General features: G+C 48.5%; 1 protein-coding gene across 1 annotated transcript; it reads right to left on the minus strand.

Annotated features, from left to right (window-relative positions):
- Positions 1 to 746: 746 nt before the first annotated feature.
- On the minus strand, positions 747 to 16447 carry LOC142557977 (endothelin-converting enzyme 1-like). Its single transcript, XM_075670178.1, has 2 exons — positions 15614 to 16447; positions 747 to 2282 (listed from the first exon to the last, which is right to left on the minus strand). The coding sequence occupies exons 1-2, from the start codon at positions 16445 to 16447 to the stop codon at positions 747 to 749; spliced, it is 2370 nt and encodes a 789-aa protein (XP_075526293.1).
- Positions 16448 to 25675: the final 9228 nt, after the last annotated feature.

Below are 25675 nucleotides of genomic sequence, written 5' to 3' on the forward strand. Positions count from 1 at the left end.
TCTCGCGCTGTAATTTTTTCCGTCATGAAGTCGTACCAACAAATTCAAGTACAGACCAATCTGCTGATTATGACACGCACCGTAGTGCGGGACTTTAGATTAGTTTCGCCTCCTGTAGTTCTTTAACGTGCACCCAATTCATGGTACGTACATGAGCGTTGCTACATTCTGCCCCCGCCCATGGAAATGCGGCCGCCGCAGACGGCATGAAGCAGGCGACTTCACGCTTAGCAGCGCAACGCCATAGCCACTGTCGGTAAAAGTCGATAATTTGGTACACAACTGTAATCCACGATGTACCGTAACATTGTCTCTTAGAATACCTTTGACGGTTTTCCCAAGTCTTCCTGAATTGCGGAAGTTACAAACAGGGATAAGGTGCCTCAGAAAGGCTGGCCAACGTTTCTATAGGGGCACCTATCTTCGTCTTTTGACGAAGATAGGTATACCCTATCGAAACGTTGGCCAGCCTTTCTGAGGCACCTTATCCCTGTTTGTAACTTTTGTACCTCAGTGTGCTACTCCATCTGTCAGCCCCTTCTTGATATTGAATTGCAGAAGGCACCTCGAGTAGCCTCGTGACCAGCGCGATGTGCGCACAAGCAGCGCCCAAGCACGTGTAACACTTCTATTGCCGGATACAAACAGAACCATTCATTATACTCTATGCGTGACATTTGCCTTGGCATTGAACAATTGCAGCAAGAGTCATGCGTGAGTCGACCCTGCGCGCCGCAGAACTCATACTAGTTGAGGCCAGATGGGAGACACTTTCGTGCAGGGTTCATGAAAGTCTTCGCCCTGCAGCGGAAAGCTTCGGCAAACTGCGGCGTGTTGCGCAGTGGCCCGTTGACGCGGAACCAGGCCGGGCTCTTGAGCCCGTTGGCGGCGTTCCAGCGCACCAGCCTGGGCGTGACGTTTTCACAGAGACTGGAAGCGTAGTACACAAAGAAGAGGCGTGGCGCGTCCAGAAAGTCTTTCTTGCTGGCGCCCATGCGCAGCACTGTGTCTGTCTTACGCAAATAAAGGAGGAACGCTTCGTACGCTAGTGGTACGGCCAGCCCATCCCACAGATCCTGCAGCGGCCAGCTCCCATTGCCAGGGCTCGGGGTCTTGCGTAACCACGACATGCGGTCGTAATCCTGTGCGAGGCAGCTGCGCGCACTGGCGAAACTTCGCACAAACTTGCGCTGGTGCCTGCGTCCCTGGTCGTACGCGAGCGTCCACGAATGCAGCACATCAAAGAGACGGCTGTAAATCCGGGGCCCGATCCTGGCGATCTGTAGGGCGCCGGTCGTCGTGTCGTTGTAGACATTCAGGCTGAACGTGGCCGGCGGAATTTCGAGCCGCCGGTATGGATAAGACAGCCGAGGTTCGCTACTCAGAAAGCCACCCCGCCATGACCATGGAAACCGACGATGCGACGAGTTTGTTAGCCACTGATGCATGGTGGAGGACGTAGACACGCTGCTGTTCTGGTAGGCCTCGCGAGCGTACTGGACTCGTACCGAGTCGTTCAGGAGCATGGTGGGGAACAGTGGCTCCCAGGCGATTGCGTCGAGTCCCGTAACGAGGCGTCCTCGGAGGGCGTTACTGAAGGAGTGAATTCGGAGTACGTGATCGCGGAAAACGTCACGAAGCCTAGCTAGAAGCCACTGGATGAACGTTCGACCACCAAGGACACTTTCTGAGTAACCCCTTGATAAATATAGAGGTATGTTGGATTCAAAACGGTTGAGAATTCTAAGGCAAGCCTTTGTCTGGCGAAGAGGGCGGTGAATTTCTGGGAAGCTCGCGTAACCGACAGAACCGAAGCTGTCTCTGACGCGGCTGTCAGAATTCAATGGCAGCAGAAGAATTGCAAGGCGGAAGAGCATGTAGTGGACCAATTCTCTAGATGACGGCAGGGCATCTTCAACGGCGAGTCCAAACACATACTCAGGCGCACCAAGTACCACAGGAGTCGACTTGCTGATATTGTCATCTCCAAATGCCGTGCGTAAAAGTGAAAGCCACTCAATCCTTTGCATGACCGGCAGTTGGGACACCTGTAAGGTGGGGCATTTGTCGAAGTTATCATCTTCGCGGCGCCTGAAAAAGTTGGCCAACCGCTTCTCCAATATGAACACGTCAGTTTTAAAGCTTCTTCGAAAGTACGCCAGCAACGGTTCGAAGTACTGTCTTGAGAGCTGTTCTTCCTGAGCACTTTGCTTGGAACGAACAAGGACTGTAGTAGGCTGCTGAATAATTAGCAGAGTACCGTTTCCAGAGGCCGCTTCGACCTGAAAAGAATTAGATGGCAGCAGGTTAGCACACATAAAAAAAAAGAAAACTCTACCGAATTTCACCCACTCATTCTTTCGCCGACTGCTGCTGCTCACAAACGATTCGGGTTATTGTTGCCACAAACTATAATAATAATAATAATAATAATAATAATAATAATAATAATAATAATAATAATAATAATAATAATAATAATAATAATAATAATAATAATAATAATAATAATAATAATGCCTTTATTTTCCATCCCAAGGATGTGGGAGGGGGAGAGAAAAAGCTAGATATCCAGCTTGACGGGCTCTCGCCTCCCCGATAAAAATACATGATGTTTAGAAAAAAAAGGCAAACAGTACACGCATATGAGTACAGACAAAAAGGAATATCACAATGCACAAACAAATGACAATTTTTACACAAATGTACAATTCCAAAAAAACAGCGATGTGCATAATATCATGCCGTACATTTCAAACAGAAAGTGCCGCCCTTTCGCGTATAACTGAAACAAAATGACGCAAATCTTTTGGCCGGGTGCGTTGGAGATTTAAATTGTAATGTTGGCACAAGTTTAAGAGATATGGAAGAGTGTTTCTGAGCATATGTCGTCCGTAACCTGTTCTGAATGAATGTATGTACCAAATATCGGTGTTTCTCGTTGCGTACGTGAAATTTCTTTTCTGCAGTGATGCCAGTTGTGCAATGAACGAGACGTTGTTTTTGACCTTGGTAATGTATTTAGAGATTAGGCGGTATGCGTACAGATCATGAATTGGCATTATGTTGTCTTTCATAAAGAGCGGCTTAGATGGGTGGTCATATGCTACATTGTATATTATTCTGAGCATTCTTTTCTGCTGAACGTGTAATTTTCATAGATTCGTGAGGGATGTTTCCCCCCAGACCAAATGACAATCATTTAGATGGGAACAGAACAATGAATTGTGAAGTAGCAATTTCACTTTTATAGGGAGGAGGTGCTTATGAGTGTAAATCGATCCAACGACACGTGACAGTTTAAATGCTACGTAATTTGTGTGGTCATCCCATGTCATTTTCTCATTGAAAAGTACACCTAGTACTTTAAAGGAATTTACTATCTTTATTTTAAAATTATTAAGAATGATATCATCGTTAATATGAACATCCTTGTTTTTTGGACGGTAAAGAATGGCCTTTGTTTTGTAAGTGTTAATTTTTAGAGCGTTATATTTTGTCCACTTCTCAAGCTGCACGCCTAAGTGCTGTATTTGCTTTCATGACCACGTTCGAGGCAGACGAGGCTGAAAAGAATAAGCTGGTGTCATCAGCATATATGACCATTTTTATTTCTCTGTCTATCTGTGTTATGTCGTTCACGCATATATTAAAAAGAAACGGGCCCATAATGCTGCCTTGCGGTACGCCGAAAGAGAGAGTTTTAACATTGAATCGGTGACCGTTTCTTTCAACATACTGTTGTCGACTTCCGAGATAGCTGCTCAAAAGCATCAGTAACGTTCTTCGAAAGCCATATACTTGAAGCTTTTTTAAAAGTAACTTGTGGTTCAGATGGTCAAAAGCCTTCGAAAAATCTACATATATTCCTAATGCTAAATTCCTGTCATCAAGATATTTTAGAATGTATTCTTTTTGTTCTAATAGTGTGAGTTCGGTGGACCGATGTTTCCGAAAACCAAATTGTAATTGTAATTTGAATTGAGAATGTGCGTGTGTGGGCAAATGAGATCTTTATATTAGTTCGTTAATCCTTTTGTTGTGCATACGTACAAGGGAGAAGGTAGTGATCACAGGCGGAGTTTTCATTATATTTTTTTCATTTTCAACACAAGCGCTTTTGCATTCCGCCCTGAACTGAATGAGGCCGCTATATCTATAACGTTTCGTGGAATTTTACACTGGTAAAAAATTACAAGAAAAAAAGGAACAAGGACGCAGATGGATAAAGCGCAATAAATCGTACTTGAGAAAGGCTCAATAAAGAGAAGCTCTCTCTCTCTCTCTCTCTAGCAATGCATCATTTAAGGCAACGTACTTCGGAAGTTATGCGATAGACACTAATGAAGACGATGAGCAAAACGAGAACAAGGTGAAAGTAGGAGCCAGTGTTTCGACAAGTGGACTTGTCCTTTTCCATGCGACATATGCTCTCCTCGGCACAGTACATATAGGAACGGTTCTTCAAAAGGGGAGAGTGGTTATAGCGGGTGGGCGAGGCAACGACCGAGGGTGTGTTAGCGGCGAGTGTGTAGAATGGAAACGAAAGGTCTGTTACTCAACGTCGGTGGAGGATTGTGAGGTAGCACCGTGCGTTCCCCTTTTCGTGGAAGGGGCCTAGAACACGGGGGGGGGGGGGGGGGGGGTATTATCTGCTTTGCTGGAACTAGGAACCAGCTTAGATGTAATTTATATACTTGAAGATTTGTTCTTGTAAGAAACAATATATCGGTGAAACAGGACACTCAATGAACGCCAGGTTATACGGACATCGCGCGGACACAGCTAATAAGCTTCCCAAAGCCGTCGCCGAGCATTTCAACCAACTAGGCCATAACTTTGATGAACTTAAACTCTACATTCAATGGTCAAATTTCCGTTCTGCGCGAGCCAGAAAATGCAGAGAATCGTACCTGATCCATAAGTTCAAGACAATGCAACCAATAGGCATAAACGTTTCAAAGGGAGCTTTATAACCTATTTGCTATGCTAAATTTCGAACTATAGGCAACAACGCTTAACGGCTTGCCTCATAATCAGAAAGTGGTTATGGCACGTGAAACCCCATAATTTTAACAGCACTTAATCATTTTTCATAGGGTTGTTTAGCTTTTTCTTTTTTTTTGGGGGGGGGGTTGTCAAAAATGTTCCAACCTCCCCACCTCGCTTTCTTTCGTCCTTTCATTTATATCTTCATTTTTTTCACGAGAACCATTTTCTGCTGCTACTTTTATTCTCTCTCTTATGTTGGATTCCAATGGCGGAGTCGGAGCAGCCGACGGACTCCGCGAGCGAGCACTCGACTCTGGCGCAGAGCAACGCCTCCAGATCCACGAGTGGAACACAACCTGCGCCGCCGGAGCAAGGCGGAAGCGGAAGTTCTGTCACCGAGTTATCCAGGATACCTTGCGTGTTGTCATTTCCTTCCACTGTTTGCTCCCAGCACCGCCGCACCGGTCACTTGTCTCTTCAGCGCCGTGAACCTGTTGTTTCTTTTAAAGTGCGGAATGGATATCTCGTCAAACGTGCAGCAGATTTTGCTTCCTCGCGAGTCGTGACCGGTGGCGCCTCCCAGCAGACAAACGTGGTAAAGGGAATACGTCACGCAGAGTTCCGGTCCACTCCGCCGATTTTGGCGGATCATCTTTTTCTGCTCCACGGAGTGACTCCCGCTCTGAATCCCCTCCAACTCTCTCATTGGAACACCTTACTCCCGCACTCACTCTGCCATTGGAACAAACTTGCTCCGAAACGAGCAGAAAAACTTGCTCCGACTCCGCCATTGGAATTCAACATTAGAGAGACGTTAGTTCACTGACCTCTAGCTAAGCAGATAATACCCCCCCCCCCCCCCAGTCTTCCAGGCCCTTTCCACGAAAAGCGGAACCTACAGTGACACGTCAAACGGCTAACACACAGCGCAGCCTCACATTCCTCCACCGATGTTGAGTAGCGCACCTTTCTTTGCTTGGTACACCATAACATGCGCAAAAACGAACGAAGGGTGGCTACGCCCCTTCCATGTTCCAGAACGAACTCGTGATGTCATGGATTTTGACAGCGTCTCCTCAGGTTTACTTGGCCGTTTATCGACAGACTACATTGCATTCTGTATGAAGCAACCACTCACTCTGTATAAAAACTTTAAAGGCTTTTTCTGCTCTAGAACGGCCCTATATATGAGAAGATATATTTAGATCTCTGACGTCACAGTTCAAACAGGAAGACGGAGACTAAGAAGGTCGAACGCGGGTCGAACAAGAGATATCCCTGGACCCAACATTTCGGCAAGGTTACTTGACTCCGTCAGTACAACAACGAAGACAAGTTTTCTTGCCGAAACGTTGGCTGCCAGCCTGAGATTGCCAGCCTGTTGGCTGCCAGCCCTTTGTTCAGTTACTGTCGGATGACTTCACAATGACGTGCTATCTTGGGGCGCGAAATTCAATAACCGGAAGTGCGAATTGCGTTCACTTTCTTCGCTGTAATCAACATTTCTGCGCCGAAAGAATGAAGAGGACTTTGAAAGAATACTTCACCAGCCTAAACTGCTCTCATGCTTCTTTTCAGTCTCATTAAGAGTAGGTACAATGCCGTATACAGGGAGTCCCAACTATCATGCCCCAAGATTTAAAAATATGCAAATGTCACGTAGCTGGATAGAACCAAAGTAATGTTGCTTGCCGTCGCTTGGAGATACTCATATAACTTTTTATATTCCGCCTAATTACATAATTAGTCTTGATTAATTAATCAACTTCTCAAATAGTAGAATTAGATGAAAAGTGTAAATGAGAAAATTGTAGAGCAACATTTAAAACTCCCGATACAACGTTCTGTTGCTCAATACGTGCTACCCAAAAGTGTTATTCCGAGCGTGAAAGAAGCCCGCGAGTACACGCAAAATTGCCGCGTGTTGTGCCATTACCACAAGCCCGGATTCCGAATCTGCAAGATGGAGAATTTTCCTGCGAGCGCCCTTTGGACAAACCCGGGGCTGCGCCGAAAGGCACAGCGCCCTAATTCTCCCTTGACAAGTCAAGATGCTGAGCCGTCAGGCAGTGGTGTCCTCCGGAGAAGCATCGGCGGGCAACATGTTCAAACGTGTCGCCAAGTGCCAGACAGCCCGGCGCCGTACCTCCCCTTCCCTGGAGGTCACCGCGCCCGCCAGTTTTGAACGGGGTGGCCAGCGTGGTCGCTGATTGGACCCCTTCCGACGACCGTCGAGTGCTCACTTTGTATTGGGCCGTTTGAGTGACAATGGTTTCTGGGGGCTTATAAGCCGCGGCGCGCCGCCTGGAAAACCGGATCCGCCGACCCACCGGGAGACAGTGTCGCTCCCGACTGGGGTGAGATGTGTCACGCGTTTTCGCCGGACGTCGCCGTGCGAGAACAGTCGCGTTTGCTGTGAGCTCTCGGCCCCAGTGCCGATCCCTTCATGTCCTGTATAATGACCTGTATATAGTGTATAAAGTCCCTTTTGTTATTCTCACCGACGCCTGACTCGGAGTCTTCGCTACCAACGCTCTGTCACGAAACGGGTGACGAGCGCTACGGGACCACCTCAAAGTCGTAACAGTGGTGCCAGCGGTGGAAAGTCGTAACAGTGGATGGCAGCTACGGGATTGACCGGCATCAGCTACCTCGGCGCGGTGAGTGCCTGAAGTTTACCTCAAACACCAGACTTTCTCTGACACAGGTTATAGTAGCTTAGGGAAGGATTTGGTGTTGCATTGTGATAACCTTGTGTGTTTCAAGCCTAGTAAGAGTGTTTTGAAAACCAGGGGATGCTGAGGGGGTAAACAGGGCAGTGTGTGAAATACTTGCATATGTCTTACTAGTAGCATTATAGTAGCGTACGGCAGGTATATTCAAAAAGGGTAAACAGCAGGAGGACAGTGTGAACGATGGAGAAGTACAAGGTGAAGGAACTTCTCGAAATTTGTGAGGAGTTGGGCATTGAGTTGGGCTCAACCAAAAGAAAGAATGCGATCCTTGAGGTCATGAGGACTGGGGACGTAACGGCTGAGGAAGCCGCAGAGGCCTTGGCGGGTATCAATGAACGTCGGGAAAGGGAGGAGAAGGAACGTTGCGAGGAGGAAAGGAAAGAAAAGGAACGTCGCGAGGAGGAAAAGAGGGAGAAGGAACGTTGCGAAGAGGAAAGGAAAGAAAAGGAACGTCGGGAGTGGCAGGCAGAAAAGGAACGTCGGGAGTTGCAGGCAGAAAAGGAACGTCGGGAGTTGCAGGCAGAAAAGGAACGTCGGGAGTTGCAGGCAGAAAGGGAACGTCGCGAACACGAGCTTAAAATGAAAGAGTTGGAGACTCGAAACAGCTCGCCGGCGCCTAGTCTCACTTCTAACGTACCAAGAATACGCGATCAACTTCCACCCTTTGTCGTCGGAGAGGATATGGCCAAATACCTCGTGAAATTTGAGCACGTGTGCGAACGGAATAGCATTGAGCGATCCCTCTGGGCACAGAATCTGTTAGCCTTGCTTCCTGGGGAGGCATCAGACGTAATAACTTGCTTATCGAAAGAGGCGTTTGAGAGCTACAGTGATGTGAAGGAAGCGCTACTGCGGAAGTACAAATTGTCGCCCGAAGCTTTCCGGCAGAGGTTCCGGTATGCAAAAAAGGGCAAGGAGTCGAATGTTGACTTCGCGTTTCGTCTAAAAGCCGATCTGGTGGAATGGCTGAAAGGCGAAGAGGTTTACGACGACCGCGACAAAATCGTCGAATGCATCGCGTTGGAGCAGTTCTACCGTTGCATTGATGAGGATGTCAGGCTCTGGCTGCAAGATAGGCTAAAAGAGGTTAAGCTAAACAAGGCAGCAGAGTTAGCGGAAGAGTATTACACCCGCCGCAGCTTGCACAGCAAGGCAGTGCGCGTAGAAAAAGCAGATAGGAGAGATGGGTTTTCCGGGAAGCCCGACGAACGGAAGCAAATCACGCGTCGCGAGTTTCGGAAAGACGAGTCCCTTACCAAAGAAACTGTAAGGGAAGGACAGAATACGTCTCAGAATACTAACGATGGTCCCAAGCAGCGAAACGATACGACGCGTTCTTTTGAAAAACGGAAGCCGTTAACTTGCTACAATTGCAAAAAGCAAGGGCACATCGCTGCGAGCTGCCCAGAGAAAATTGCTTTTGCAACAATACGGGAAACTAACAAAAACATACGACTCTTGGAGCCATATATGCGGGAAATTAAGGTAAACGGCAAGAAGTGCCGAGCACTTCGGGACTCTGCAGCAACTATGGACGTTGTTCACCCGTCTTTCGTCTCCTCGAGTGATCTTACGGGAGAGTGCGCTTGGATACGGCAAGTGGCCGAGGAGGAGAGTGTCTGTTTACCGATCGCAACGGTTATCATTGAAGGAGAGTTTGGGAAACTTAACACCGAAGCCGCTGTGTCAGCCGCCCTCCCGGAGCACTTTCCCTACCTCTTCTCAAATAGCTCGGAACAGCTGCTGAAGGATCAGGGGAAATCATTCTTTGCCGACGTGGCGTACATGGCCCTCACGCGATCCAAAGCGCGCCAGCTGTCGAGGGAACTTGACTTTGAGTCGGTGAGCGAACAGAGGTGCGGCACACGGACTGATCAAGGTAACTTGAGTGGCGAACAGGCACGGGGGAGGCAGAGCGCGGAGGCTAGCCTGGTCGAGCGTGTCCTGGAAGTGACTGGGAGTGACACGTCCCGTGCTAGCCGCGATATGGACACGACGCCGCAGTTAGGCGACGCAGGCTCCATACTCGCTCCGGTTTCCGCCAGCTGGCAGGAGCTAGCTGCAGTTGAAAGAGAAACTCTGATTCGCGAGCAAAAGGAAGACTGTTCAATAGCCGATCTGATGAAGAGCGTCAAACTGGGAGTGAAAAAATAGAGGGTTTCATTTTACGAGGAGTCTGGCTTATTGTACCGCCGCTACACGGATAAGCAGGGTCGCAAATATGAACAGCTTCTGATTCCTCGGAAATATCGCCGACAGTTACTGGAACTCGCGCACGAAAACGCGTGGGCAGGGCATCTAGGCTTGAAAAAGACCAAGGCTAGAATGGCTCAGGAGTTTTATTGGCCGTATTGTTGGAAGGATGTCGAACAATTCGTGCGCTCTTGCGACACCTGCCAGAGAATCGGCAAATCCACTGACAAGTGGAAGGCACCGATGAAGTTGGTGCCAGTCATATCCGAACCTTTTCGGCGACTAGTAATCGATATTGTAGGCCCTCTGCCAGAATCAACGAACGGTTGTAGGTATGTTCTGACCGCCCTGTGTGTCGCGACCAAGTTCCCCGAGGCAGTACCTCTTAAGGAGCTAAATTCCTCCCAGGTCGTGGACGCTCTGCTCTCAATATTCGCACGCGTCGGGTTCCCTTCCGAGATTCAGTGCGACAATGGCAGCGTCTTCACCAGCTGCCTAACTTCTACTTTTTTGGAAAGATGCGGCATTAAGGTAGTGCACAGTTCCATCCATCACCCGCAATCTAACCCAGTAGAGCGTATGCACTCGGTGCTGAAGCGAATATTGAGAGCCCTGTGCTTTGAGCGTCACTGTGACTGGGAGGCCTGCATTCCCGCCGCTATGTTCGCCTTGAGATCGGCTCCCCATGAGAGCACCGGCTTTAGTCCCGCGGAGCTTGTATATGGCCGGAGCCTAAGAACTCCGTTGCGCATGCTGCGAGAGTCTTGGGAAGGCAGTGACGACGACCCAAATGTAGTCTCGTACGTCCTTGACCTCCTCCAGAGGCTCGGGAAAACCAAAGATATTGTAGAGAGCCACATGAAGGCGGCGAAAACCTTGTCAAAGGAATACTACGACAAGTCAGCAAAAAAACGCACCTTCGAAGAAGGTAGCCAAGTGATGTTGCTGCGACCGTCAAAAAAAAACAAGCTCGAGGTTCATTGGGAGGGGCCCGCAAAGGTTGTAACTAAGCTTTCCGATACCAACTACGAAGTTAAATTAGGGAAACGGCACAACAAAATTTACCACAGTAACTTGATGAAACCCTACATTCAGCGTCGCGCGATTATAAGCATGACGATAAATGCTGACGATGAGGAAGGGGCCGAAATCCTGACGACGGCTGATATGAAGGTATGTGGTTTAGAGCTAATGGTGGAACAGCTGACGTTGGAAGCGCGTCTAAGTGCCGCCCAAAAGGAGGACTTAAAGGGAATCATTTCAGAGTTTAGGGAGGTTTTTTCGAACCGTCCCGGAAGAACAACGGTCCTAGAGCATGACATCGAGTTAACCTCTGATCAACCGATCCGCAGTAAACCGTACCGTTGTTCGCCCGTGCAGAAAAAAATCATGGCTGAGGAGATTCAGCGCATGCGTGACTTGGGGGTTATAGTACCAAGTGAGAGCGACTACACGTCGCCCTTGATACTAGTCCAGGCTCCAGGAAAAGATCCTAGGCCATGTGTCGATTATCGGCGTCTGAACGCGATAACCCGAGATCAGACATATCCGATACCGAACCTGGAAGAAAGGGTAGAGACAGTGTCGAAGGCAAATTATATATCTACCCTGGATCTCGTGCGAGGCTATTGGCAAGTACCCCTTACGGAACGAGCTAGCCGCTATGCCGCCTTCGTTTCCCCGCTTGGAACGTTCCGGCCACTCATGTTGAGCTTCGGCCTCAAAAACGCGCCGTATTGTTTCTCTAGCCTGATGGACAGAGTGCTTCATGGTTTAGGCGAGTTCGCATTGCCGTACCTCGATGATGTTGCCATATTTTCGGACACTTGGGAATCGCATCTGGAGCACTTGCGAGTCGTGTTGAGCCGGTTGAAAGAGACAGGTCTTACTGTGAAACCAGCTAAATGTCACCTAGGTTGCGGTGAAGTGACTTATTTGGGCCATGTGGTGGGGCGCGGCCGGCGTAGACCGTCCGACATCAAGGTAGCGGCTATTTTGAACTATCCCCGGCCAACCACGAAGACGGATATACGGGCCTTTTTAGGTTTAGCTGGATATTACCAACACTATGTGAGAGACTACTCTGACCTTGCCAGCCCGCTAACCGACGCACTTCGGAAGTCGGAGCCCGTTAAGGTGACGTGGGACTCAAAGAAAGAAAATGCGTTCCAAATGCTGAAGCGAGCATTAAGCCATAAGCCGGTTCTGACGGCACCAGACTTTTCGAAAGGTTTCATCATTCAATGCGACGCGAGTGATCGCGGCATGGGAGCGGTACTATGCCAAGAAGATGCTAGTGGTCATGAACGACCAATTTTGTATTTAAGTCGCAAACTAAGTTGTAGAGAAGAGGCATACAGTACCTCTGAGAAAGAGTGCGCCTGCGTTGTATGGGCCGTTCAGAAGCTGGCTTGTTATGTCTCCGGTTCTAAGTTTGTTGTGGAAACAGACCATTGCCCTCTAACTTGGTTAAGTAGCATGTCCTCTAAAAGCGGCCGTTTGCTGAGATGGAGCATGACCCTCCAGCAGCACAGCCTCGTTGTCCGTTATAAGAAGGGAAGGTTGAACGCGAACGCTGACGCTCTAAGTCGTGCATTCTAGGCCTCGCTTCTTTCAGTGGCCTACTCGTTCCTACTCGTTACTTACCTTCTCTTGCTTCGCGACGACCTGTCCTGTTCACAGGGAGATCGGGGGAAAAATGAATGACCTCATTGGCTTCCTCAGTAGTATGTTTTCGGTCCAAGTGATTTCAAGGGGACCATTCTATTTTTCATTGTTATTGCTGATTATTAATTGTTCCTGATCTTTTGGTGTGTTGTTCACTTGAAAAAGGGTTGTTTGAGCCTTGTATACTAGATCGTACACCTGCCTCTTGTTGCAGCGGGAGCAAAAAGGGGGATAGCAATTCAGTTAGGTTGATTTGGATTATAGCCTTGTCTGGTGTTTGACGGGAGACAGAGGGCACTTGTTCGTGTTGGGTGTTGCCTTTTGCCGGTCGGTTTTGCAAGCTGCAGAACGACCAACCGGGACCAGTGGCGAGAAGCAAGGGCTTAGGAACGACCCGAGCGGAGCTGGTTGAGGTGCCTTGGCGACAACGCGGTGAGCCGAGCTCCTGTCCTGGCGAGTGGGACCTGGGCACGTGAAGTGACCTGGCGTCCCGACACTGGACGTAAACTTGGACGAGCCTGACGAACGTGCGCGCCTGGCATCCGAGCCACGTGGAGGCAGCTCGTCTTCCCGGCGCCTTATCTGAGGGCGGGGATGCTGTTGTGCCATTACCACAAGCCCGGATTCCGAATCTGCAAGATGGAGAATTTTCCTGCGAGCGCCCTTTGGACAAACCCGGGGCTGCGCCGAAAGGCACAGCGCCCTAATTCTCCCTTGACAAGTCAAGATGCTGAGCCGTCAGGCAGTGGTGTCCTCCGGAGAAGCATCGGCGGGCAACATGTTCAAACGTGTCGCCAAGTGCCAGACAGCCCGGCGCCGTACCTCCCCTTCCCTGGAGGTCACCGCGCCCGCCAGTTTTGAACGGGGTGGCCAGCGTGGTCGCTGATTGGACCCCTTCCGACGACCGTCGAGTGCTCACTTTGTATTGGGCCGTTTGAGTGACAATGGTTTCTGGGGGCTTATAAGCCGCGGCGCGCCGCCTGGAAAACCGGATCCGCCGACCCACCGGGAGACAGTGTCGCTCCCGACTGGGGTGAGATGTGTCACGCGTTTTCGCCGGACGTCGCCGTGCGAGAACAGTCGCGTTTGCTGTGAGCTCTCGGCCCCAGTGCCGATCCCTTCATGTCCTGTATAATGACCTGTATATAGTGTATAAAGTCCCTTTTGTTATTCTCACCGACGCCTGACTCGGAGTCTTCGCTACCAACGCTCTGTCACGAAACGGGTGACGAGCGCTACGGGACCACCTCAAAGTCGTAACAGTGGTGCCAGCGGTGGAAAGTCGTAACACGCGCGACTGGCCACTCGAGGCACTTTGCGTGTATTCGCGGGCTTCTTTCACGCTCGGAAAAACACTTTTATGTTGCACGTATTGAGCAAGAGAAAGCTGTATCGGGAGTTTTTCATGTTGCTCCACCATTTTCTCACCGACACTTTTCATCTAATTCTAATATTTCAGAAGTTAATTAATTAATTATTTCGCCTAACCTAACCGAAGGGTGCTACGAGGAGAATCTTAAATAATTAACATCAGAATCCTTATTAATTATTTATTAAGCCTAGTTATGTTATTAGGCGGAATGCCAAACATAATATCTCCAAATCTACGGCAAACAACATTACCTTGGTTCTGCCCAGCTGCGCGGCGCTAGGATATTTTTGTCTTATGATAGTTGGGACACCCTGTATAATGCCATACAGAAAGACCATAACCCATCCTCTTGTATCTTTCTGCTTTCTATAGGGCGAAACTTCGACGAAACCACCCATTGTGTACCCATTAATGGCTCAAGTAAAGGGCATATTTTAGCAGTTTATGCCTTATATAGGTACAAGGGTGCAAGGGCGTTTTAATCAGGTAATGCGGCCACACTCGTGATGGCTTTACAACGTTATTTGTTTCCAACATCTCTTTTTTTTAGATGATGCTAAATTAACAGTTACATGTTGTTCGCCAGTACACGAAGGCACGCATAATAGGTTCTGCAAATGTGCGCAGATGTCCGCGTACTTATACAAAACACTCAGACGCTCAGCGATCCCATCGTTACCTTCCACACTACGGCTATAAATGCCGATTGAGTTGCGCTTACGTCGTCTAGCGAAGTGGGTTGACACTTGTGCTGCATGTCATCTATACCTGATATTTGTTGTCCTATGCTGTGTGTGTGCTATGGGCGCGATGTTACACTGTTACAAATCAGTGATAGTGATGATTATAATGATGGCTTCATGTTTCCACCATGATGTCGATGCAGATTTTGTCGAAAAATATTTTTGCTATTGATTTTCTTTATTAGTAAATATTCAGTAAGGAAATGCGAGGTAGGGAAATAGACACCTTATATGTTGTAATTACACTCGTGAAAACATGACTTTACTAAGAGTATAATGTTATGAATTCTAGTTTCAATAATCGTGTTTATCGATGCAGAACGCCCTATTTTTTATGGTTAAAAGGCACCCCGACTTATTGACACATGAGAACACTCTTATCGGTGTAATTTAATTTACCATGTATGCCTCCTTGCTTTTACCACACTTTCTTTGGGAAATTAAATATTTGCTGACACATATCGTATAGTGTGACCCACTGCTAGAACGAACACCGCTAATCTGCAGCTCACATTCTCTGCCGCGGTCTCTTGACCACCGGCAGTTAAACATGCTCGGTTATCACTCCTATCATTCTTATTACTCACATGGTTTTCACACTACATTACATTACATTTCACATTACATTATATTTTTTGACAGCTCGCTTAAGCAATGTATGGGGTTATTTCGTTTTCGGGGAGAAAGTGTGTCCAGCGATGCGGTGAAGGCGGCGCCCCAAGACCACTCATGCGGCCATCAATCGTCTCACCGCTCAGTAGTGAAGGCCTCAAAATTCCTCGCGCTCTCAAGACATCATTGCATTTAGCGATATATTTGTATTTCTTGAGCAGTCACAAGCCGACTCGAATGAGCACCGTGTTGCGTATGGTACGTGCCTACATAAAAACCACACAGGGAAGTTGGCCAACCTTTGTGAGTCGGAAGATGACGTCAATGGCCAGGTGTCTCTGCATGGCGCCCAGCGCCTGCGAGAGCTGTGCGGCGCCCATTCTGCTGCTGGCAGTGGTGTTCCAGCCGCTGAGACCGACCGACCTCTGGAGCAGGCCCATGAGCTCGTAGTAGAGGCGCTCGTCAGGCACCAGGCACTCGTTGAAGAAGCGGCACAGGTTGGCGAAGCCCGCGCGGTCGTCTCGGATGGCCGTGATGAGCGTGTTGGAGTAAATCTCCAGCATGACGTCGTCCACCGAGACGCCCGCCTGGCCCGGCTGCAGCGGGTGCGCCTGCGCCCAGTTGCGGCACACGTGCTCGTAGAAATCGTCACACGGGTCCACAGTTCCGTTGAGCTGGCGAAGCAGCAGCCGCGACTGCTCGAGGCAAGCGGCCGAGGCGCACGGGCCCCAGGGCGCGGCTGCGTCGAATGCTTCAACGCCCTCACCAGTCGTCGTCGGCGCCGCCTGGATGTTGGGCCGCGCCGTGGACCACAGGGCGAGGAGCAGGGAAGGCGCGTTCGGCGTCGCCACCCACACGAAGGTAGTGATCACCACCGAGCCGAGCAGGAAAGCGAACAGAAAGATGGCCGCCTCCCAGCATACGGCCGTCCAGTTGCACAGCCGCTTCCGAACGTGGATGTCTTCGGCAGCTGAGGGCGCGGCGGTGGGAGTCGCCTCGGGCGCAGCACTCTCTTCGGACGGCTGCGACGAGGACTCGGTGTCGGTCTCAGACTTGTCCTGGCTGCTCAATTCTTCTTCGCTCGCGGGGCTCTCGCACTGAGGCCCGTTCGCGGCTTGGAAGCAAGCACTCATGCTTGTACACAATATGGTGCGACCGAGGCAGAACGCCGATAAAATAACGAGGCTGGCTGCGAGACGCTGCCCTGGCAGAGGAGTCTCTTGCTGTTGAAATGATGCCGATGATCTCAACGAAAATGACACAAACCCACTGTGGGTGAATCGGGTGGTAGTGGGAAAAAAAGATAAATCAAATTGCAACGGAAACAGGTCAGAAGTGAAATAAAGGACATTTTACGAGTAGTCAGCGTTGAAAGAGCGAAATAAATTCAGACGAAGCAAAGACGGAATGCGTGAAAGGGGATTTCTCAAATTCTGAACGCATCTTTAGTACCTGTTTTTAGAAAACGAATTTTGGAATTTTATTAAGGTGAAAGAACTCACGACGAATAACATAGAAAGTAATGAAAATAGGGAAATAATAACATAAGTTTCTGGTTTCGTAGTGGTAATCATAGATGGCTTGGTAAACATCCCTATGGCTGTAGCCCACACCAAGATCCCAAGGGCGAGCTCAACATGACAACATAAACACAACCTATGATTGCGAATCTCCAAAACTCGTTTTATTTGAGCGGGAAAACGCCAAGAGAATAAAACTTGAATTGATTCAGGTTCATTGGATGTATAGCCTAAATGAGATAGAGCCAGACCAGATATCTGCAAGTAAAAATTTAGTGATGTGATACCACAGTGCAACTTCAATTTGTCGATTTGGACACCACTTTCTGTTCCAGTAATAGCAAAGATAAAAATTCAGTTTTTTTTTCTTTTTGAGTGATAGGCTTGTTCTATCCTGAATCAAATTGCCTATATTCAGCCGCAGTGACATAAGCAGTAGTCAGACCATTCAGAGAAGCGAAGCAGCCATTTTATTTACAAGCTAATCAGTAATTTACAGTAAAGCGAATCAACTATTTAATTAGGATTAATTTCGCGATGGTCTGGCACGGCGTAATAAATGAATTAAGTATTAAATGCGGGGGAAATAAATCTGCTCAAAGGGGCCGAATTCACTGCATATGGAAAGAACATGTGGCAATAACTATACTGATGGAAGCATTTAAGAGTAAGTTGCACGAAGCTAAAACAATCGCTGAGAGTTCAGCTTGAAAATTTGGTGAATCATGAAGAGGAAGATAAATATGCCAATTACGATAAGAGGATAAGATTCCTAAGCCTATCTTCGCTTCACACGATTAATAATAAGCTGCTGTGACGTTTTCTTGGAAGGCCAAGTAGTCTTGCGGAAGTGCGTTCAAATATGTCGGCAGCAGCAGTCTGGCGGTATTGTATGGGAAACAAACAAATTCAAAAATAATATTGAATGGCGGTATGGAACCAGCCAGCGCAATGACTTCACAGATACGTACATTTAGCGTGGCTAATTGTGCCTGCCCAAGTACAATCTGTGGGGTATGCATTTGTGCCTGTGTATCAAAAAATTGGCTCAGAAAGCATCTTGTGCACATCTTAGAGGATATTCATAGACTCTTAATAAGGTTTTAACCATACATATGCGGAATCTCGTGCGAAGAGAATTAGGCGGGATGAAAAAAATATATATATATTGAGTATCTCCAAGTGACGGCAAAGAACATTACCTTTGTTCTATCCAGCTACGTGGCATTTGCATGTTTTAAACTCTGGCTAAAGTTAGCTGGGACATCCTGTATATAAGCTCATTTAGAAAGGTAAGTACAAGCGTATTTAGACAGATGAGAAGCTGAGAAGCACAACATCGGGGGCGGTTATCTTTGGTGTATAGAGGGAGAGTACCAGAACTAGCAAAGATCATCTAAAAGATGTAAAGAAGGTATGCTCCCCGTTGTATAAAACAACAGAAGCCTGACTTACGCAAGTACTTCAAGGCAATCACTAGGCTCGCGCGGGTTTAGTTGAATAGGCAATATTTTCATCTGTATCCACGCACTTTTGTGCAACCCAACCGAGGTAAGCGCTGCTATGGAACCTATATAGCATGTTTATAGAAAGGATATATCGAAAGTACTCGCTAACCACTTTTTTATGTTTGAAAAGTTATTTCACCTATTTTTTCCTCGCGGCGAGTCAGAAGAGACCTCGCAGCTTTTAACAAGTGTGTCGCGTTGTAAACAAGTTGTGTTGCTAAACAGTGTATAAAGTGTTGCTATGAAGTCGTAAGCTCTGTGTGCTGCTTATTTCGGCGCCTGGCATGCTAAACATTTAATGCCCATATTAAAGTCGAGTCAATAACCATGAATAAAAGAAAACGGTGCATCGAGCTCGAATATTTCAACAACGTGTGGCCGTGCTTTCGCCAAAGAGAAGGAATTAAGAGAGAGAGAGAGAGCGACAGATGCGTGGCGATGTTTGTCATGGCCCTTAATATTAACTCCTCGCAGTATTAAGGCCTTAAATAAACAATGAAGAGATCGTTAAAAGAAAAAATATCACAATCTGAGCTGCCTATAGGACAAATGCGCTCAGAACGGGCTTCATGCGATGAACATTCTGTTGAAGAATAGAAAGCGTGAAGGCGCAAAGGGCCCTTCTTTTTACGAGGTCGTACCGCCGAATCATCGTTTATGTATCGAGCGGTTTACGTCGGTGATCGTATGCACATGGCTCTCACACGGCTTTTTTTTTTTTTACTATATGAGAACAGGTGGCGAAACTTCTTTGTTGAGTACATAACTTGCACGAGCTACGGTGATCATTTGTGCACACTTACAAAATTTCCTTTCTCTTCTTATCTGTAACCACCTTCACAATGCTTCCATTGCTGAACAGCTAGTGCTCTTCGAAATTATATCGAACGAAGAAAAAAAAAAAACGTGTGGAGGTGGTTACCGTGCTTCGAAACTTTCTAGATATGCAATGCACTCGATTTTCGGTTCGAGATCTTCTAAATAACTTCCGAATTCCTCGTTAACACACGAAAAATAAAACTATGCATATAGACAGTAATTGAATTCGTGCGCAGTGTACGGGGTGACACTCCATGGAAATTTCACCCGACACTAACAAGAGGGCGATGAATATCTCGCGGCGCGATCTCTTCTTCCCCAGGCAATATATTATGGAGCTGCGCTGCCGCGAATGACATTCTCTGCGACGTCGTCACGCTCACGAATTGAAAGCGTAAAGGCATTACTAATGGACTGGAAAATGACCCTGCCGCAGGACTGTAGACGTTAACGCGAACTGAAATTTTCTGCGAGCGACGTGTCCCTGATACAGTATATATATATAGCTAATACTTTCGAGTCCGCAGTCTTTATATAAATAGCTTAAAATAATATGTGCCGCACTCTAATAAATTACCGCGCGCCATTTGCGACATTCTTTATGCTGTAAACGTTTAAAATCAGTGTATATATGCAGCTTCAGAATGATGAAAGTGACGCGGAGCGGATGAGCAGCGACTACAAGAAGATGAATATCTAAAGATGGCATCGTGGTTTCACTCAGTCTGCAATGGGGCATAATGAAAACGGCATCAAATTTGCGCTCTCTCTCTGCAGAGCTTGGTGGAGCGAACGCCCGGCTACAGTGAATTATGCACCGTAAAAGAAACAGAGAGAGAGAGAGAGAGAGACGTTGCGATATCAATGCGGTCAAGAAATGCACATTTCAGTGACCGTATGCTTTCCAGGGGGCAGCGTGTCGAGCGAAACAAAAGAGGGAGGTTCTCTGCTGCGGCGCCGGGTTCTTGTTTCAGCTGGTCGACAGGCAACACGCGGCCCCCAATCCTTTTCAGCGACAGCGTCGACTGTGGGCCACAAGTTGGGGCCCTTCCGCCGAAACTGTAAAGACGAAGGGGTGCGCGGTTTGGTGGCTTAAAAATCCCGTTCCTCCTTTCTTCTCTCCCTCTTAATGCACTCCCAGCGAGGGCACGTAGCAGGGAATGCCGTGCAAATTTAAGGCACGCGCCGCTCTCCCGGCGCCATAACTTTTTTAGTAGTCCCTTCGGAGAACGACTCGCGGGTATAAATACGCATTAGAGGCACTTCGCGTTCCGCGGTGCCTGCGCCTAAATAAGTAATGAGCGTGGTATAAGATGGCCGGGCCGAGCCCGTAGATCCTCGTGTCATGCATCTGTAATACGCCGTATCGAAAAGGAAAATGGTGGACGGCGGGACAGAAGAGGAGCGTGTACTCCGTAATAAAGTGGTAGGAATGGATGCTCGGCCCGGAGACGAGCGCGCAGGGGCTCGACAAAAGGATCCGCTCTCAAAGGAGACTCGAGTCGTCATTTATGTGGGCCATAAAACGCGCGGAGCAAACGCGCGACCACCGCTCTAAGCTGAGGCCATGCAGACTTCGGAAGACGCGATTTTGGAAATCGCCTGCGCTTTTGTATAACGTCAATCTGCTCTTTATGCCTCTTTTGCTTTTAGTTTCGCAGATGCGCTTGCTGTCTCAGAGTGCGCCATTTTCTCGATACGCGCGCCGTTACAGCGCCATCAGCTCGTCAACGCAAAACTGCTAGTGAACTATATGGTCATCCCGTTACTAAGAAATCATCGCGTACAATAAAGCCCTGGCTACGCGTAGGCGTCTCGGCGTCTGTATGCGTCTGACTGTGGAAAGGCTGACTTCCCGTACGATCTCCTCTAAATGTGCTCGCCATTTCGCGTGCCTTCATGGGCTCCTTGTGTATTATATACTAACAGCCGCATGGGAGAACGCGCGCGGATACTCGATCAGAGGTCGTTACAGCTTCAACAGCTTCATCGGGCAGGCCCGTGGACTTTGGCAGCTGCCCTTAGCCCCCATCTCCCTTCAACCAGATTCGCGAATAATGATTTGCACGATGAAAGAAAATACGCCCTCTTTACTAATTTGCCCAGAGGTATCGCCTTCCACGCAGGAAGCATCACAGGGCGTGTTAGTGGGCACAAATTGGACTAGCACACTATCAGAGGTACAGCGGAGACTCCACGTACGCTCGCCGGTTCGCACCACATCGCTTTTACTCGCCTATGCGTCACCTGTAACGGTTATATGTAGAAGCCGAGTGGATGTTCTGTATAAGTGCCAGCCGCCTAATATGGCGGTTAGCAAAGAACGCGCGCTGACACTTGCTTAGGCGCCTTGGCAGCAAGCTGCTGACCTCACTAAATATATCTTGTCGAGCGAACCCTCACGGGGGCAGGCGCGTGTGTCCCGACGGAGAACTAATTATGGGACAAAAGCATAACGAGAGAGTCTGAAGTGAGAGTATGAGGCAGCACTTCCCTGATGCAGAATAACAGCACACATTTCTGTCCGCTAGATCATTATACTGGTTCTGACAATGCGTCTGTACCTAGTGTGATAGTACATAGACGATTAATGGGTATGATCTGTGAAGATTATGTATGTCTTCGCAAATTTGTGGTGTCTTGCAAGCTTTCTTGAGGTGTTGTACAACGCTGAAAGAGTGAGTGTGGATGTTAACCGCACTAATGCTCTTCAACGTATTGGCGGCTTTAATTGCGTCATGCACGGCCTGCAGCTCAAGTAGCAAGACGTCTAGATTTTCTCTTGCGTATCATCGAGTATCTGGAATTTCGGGCTGCGTTAGACAAAGAAAGCGGCTCGGCCTTCTAGTGAGCCAGCAGCCGCGTCTCTGTACATCACGCAGTGTCCACGAGGGGCAGTCGATTGTGGTGCTATGAAAGGTTTATTACGTCGCCAAAGCTTCGTTGGTTTATTAGTGGTGATAGTAGTAGACTGTACAACGTGGTATCCAGGAGAGGGTCTCCGTAAAGCTTGGAGTAAAGACAGATTAAACTGACAGATTAAACTGTCTTTCCAGTTTCCTTGCTTATTCACCCTGATTGACAAGCCCCGCGACGTATAAGCTGGCCGTGCTCTAGTTGTGTAGTAATTTGGGTGAGGCGAGGCAGCGCCATGATCACTCCCTTTGCTTATCTCTGTTAATTACATAGAGCCTCGCTCATTGATATGTTGTCAACCGGTGGAAGTGCTCGTGGCATATTATGTGCGGTTGAAGGACTGGGCGCTGTAGTTCGTGAGCCACATAGGTACGAGATCCTCCTCTCATTGATGCAATTCTCCGTACCAAGTGCACAGTTTCAGTCGACATCTTGCAGATCCTTTGAAGCAATTTCGCGCCTGAACCGGAAGGATGGGTTTCAAGCCCCAGGTATCGCAACCTCGGCCCCCCCCCCACTTTTTTTTCTGGAACAGTTGATGAATGGACCTTTAGTTGACATGGCCGTGTCGGCAACCAACATTTTTTCCCGCTTGTTGGCCAAATGCATGTAGGAAGTATTTTGTGTTTATATATCGGGGCCAGTGTTCCGTGAGTACGTATGAAGTGTTAAGTACGTTTTCGGAGATATAGGGAAACTCGAAGAGTGGTTATTTTAACGAAAACAACATTTACCACTTCAAAAGTACGATGGTGTACGCCCAAAACGTAAGAAGTGAACCATCGAGCCCTACCACGACTGTCACTCGCGACGGAACATCGACGTATCCGACAAGCGAAAAGATGACGAACGGTGGAGCACCGACGGCGGCGAAGGCAGCGCGAGCCGAGGCGTGCCCGACAGCGCGTCGACCATGCAGCGGCACCAATACGACACCAGGACCAACGTTTGGCATGTCGGCAATCCTTCTCGCCACCGAGTAAGCAGCAGTGAGGGAAGCAATCAACGGGATCGTGCACCTCCAGACGCAACAGACAGCGGCCATGCCTGTAGTCGGCGCGGGAGAGACGTCGCGCCTGGTCCCTTTGCTTAACCCTACTTCGTCGGGCTCGCCAACAATCGAAACGTGGATTCGAGGAGTAGATGACCTAGCGGAAGTATACCGTTGGGCGGACAGATTAACACCTTGAACGCGCTCGTAAGGTCCCATGTACCCGCGAAGATGTGGCACGATTCCCTCCAGTCTGCGAGCAGAACCTGGCCCGCGGGTGGAAGGTAAGCTCAAGCGCGCTTTCCCCAGGACAGCGGGAATGCAGAGACTGTACCGAGACACGGAAGACCGTGCTTACAGGCGAGGCGAGCCCATCTAATCTTACTACTGCGAGCAGTTCGGAACACATCAACAGGACCGGCCGCACACGACGCTTTAACCACGATATGAGACCTACGGGGCAGTACACGCGTGAGCACACATCACCATAAGGAAACCGCCATTGTGCCCAGACAACATGACATCTACAGCAAAAAATACCACGTGACTTCCTTCACGCTTTTCTCTTAGCTCGCCGACTGCAGTACAGCCTCACGTACCTCATGGTCGGAGCCTTTCGAGTCGACCTTGTCCAGGCCCCAAAGCTTTAGCTTGCCACTTGTGCGATGCTGTTGTACGCACGCATCATGCCGTGCGTTGAGCAACATCCCGATTCCATATCGGCCGTTGAGCATTTTATTCCGTGATGATGTATGGCCCTTTGTACTTTTCCTTGACTTTTCTTGATCCGCCACACGCTGTCGGCCCTCGCTCAACCAAAATGACATCTCGCGGTTCGTAAGCCGGCGCTTCAAAACGCTTCTCGTTGTGCCTGCTTGTTGTTTCGGTTGGTCTTAATTCGCGAATGCTCTCTGCCGCAGATGTTCGCTTGGCCTCTATTTCGTGGTAAGATTCCTCGGCAAGAGCGTTATCCACGCAGTCGCCGTTGATGTTTCGTGTAAAGCTGAAAAGCAGTCCACACGATGATGGTCTTCGTAGCTTGGTGAAGCGTATTATTGATTCACCACGGCACATGAGGTAAAGTCGCGTCCAAATCTTTGCCGTCCGTGTTCGTGATGCATGCGACCGCTGGAGTATTCATGCGATTGTATCGCTCGACTTGACCGTTAGCTCGTGGCATGTTAGTTGCGCTTTTCACGTGCTCGATGCTGAAACCTTCACACGTTGCCTTGAATTTGGCGCTTGTGAAAGCAGTTCCGCGATCGGGGATCACCATGGTTGGTGGCCGAAAAAGGCTTGCCACATCACGAAGAAACTGTGCACGCGGTTTGACGTGAGCGATCTAACTTCATGCCTGTCTACGCGTACTGAAAATGTCCTGGAGCTCAAAAATAAATCCACCAACTTTGTTACTCGAAGTGGTAATCTGAGATCTTCCATGTTTTGAAGTATTTCTTCTGTAAGATGCTGTCACATGCCTTCCCTATATACATGGTCTCTAACGCACGCACAAGGTGGCTGTGTGTTGAGACCCGCAATACTTCATCCGCCAGAATTGACAGCCTGCCTTGCGTACCCAAATGCGGTCTGAATCCACTTTGGGCTGCATGGTGCTTGTGATGATCGAGCTACCATGAGGTACTCGACCATGAAAGTCGAGTACGTAGCATTCGCTCGAACAGCTCACTTATTGTCAGTGTCAGAGAAATGGGACGAAGTGCCTTCATTATAACGCTGGTCATTTGATGGTTTGACTAGAAGAGTGATGGTTTGGGCTAGTTGGTTTTCCATCTTAAACTGTGTGGTACAGCGCGAAGCGGGACATGGGACACAGGGAAAAAAAACGCTTGTCCTCGTTTTTTTCCTGTGTCCCTTGTCCCGCTTCGCGCTGTACCACACAGTCTAAATATGTTTGACTAGCTTCGGTATGGTACCGAATGATTCCGTTCGGGTGGAATCTTTCTGGTTACAGTGGAGCCGTTTCCTTCGTTACATTGTTAAACAGACGTCGTGTGACGCTCAACCTTTCTGTTTCTGGAACCAGGTCCGACGTTTCAAGCAACTGAGCGCGATAGCTCGCGCAAGCCCCGCGTGTTAAAAAAAGAAAAGCAGGCAGATCCCACGCCCTGTGGGAATCGATGTTATGCGAAGCAGTGTGCGGGGAGCCTACCAAGTCAACGAAACGACCATGAGAGCACCAAGACGTAGGCGGCTGTTTCATGACCTACATAACATGCACGTCATGACAGTCATGCCATGACCTATAATTTATGTTCTTCATACACTTTTGTCGTATTATGCCAATTGTGGGAGATACCAAGTTAACGAAACGACCATGAGAGCACCAAGACGTAGGCGGCTGTTTCATGACCTACATAACATGCACGTCATGACAGTCATGCCATGACCTATAATTTATGTTCGTCATACACTCTTGTCATATTATGCCAATTGTGGGATATACCAAGTTAACGAAATGACCATGAGAGCACCAAGATGTAGGCGGATGTTTCATGACCTACACGACACAGATGTCATGATATTCATGCCATGACCGATCATTTATGTTTGCCATGCACTCTTGTCATACTATGCCAATTTGGGTAC

This window comes from Dermacentor variabilis, chromosome 1 (assembly GCF_050947875.1).
Source record: "Dermacentor variabilis isolate Ectoservices chromosome 1, ASM5094787v1, whole genome shotgun sequence".
In the NCBI taxonomy this organism is placed as follows: Eukaryota; Metazoa; Arthropoda; class Arachnida; order Ixodida; family Ixodidae; genus Dermacentor; species Dermacentor variabilis.

What these genes read in the sequence shown, in the direction of transcription:
- LOC142557977 (XM_075670178.1), bottom strand. Translation starts at nt 16,447, where the DNA reads ATGAGTGCTTGCTTCCAAGCCGCGAACGGGCCTCAGTGCGAGAGCCCC. An exon ending in TCATCTTCCGACTCACAAAG is followed by an intron (nt 2,283 to 15,613) that starts GTTGGCCAACTT and finishes AATTCTTTTCAG; the next exon opens with GTCGAAGCGGCCTCTGGAAA.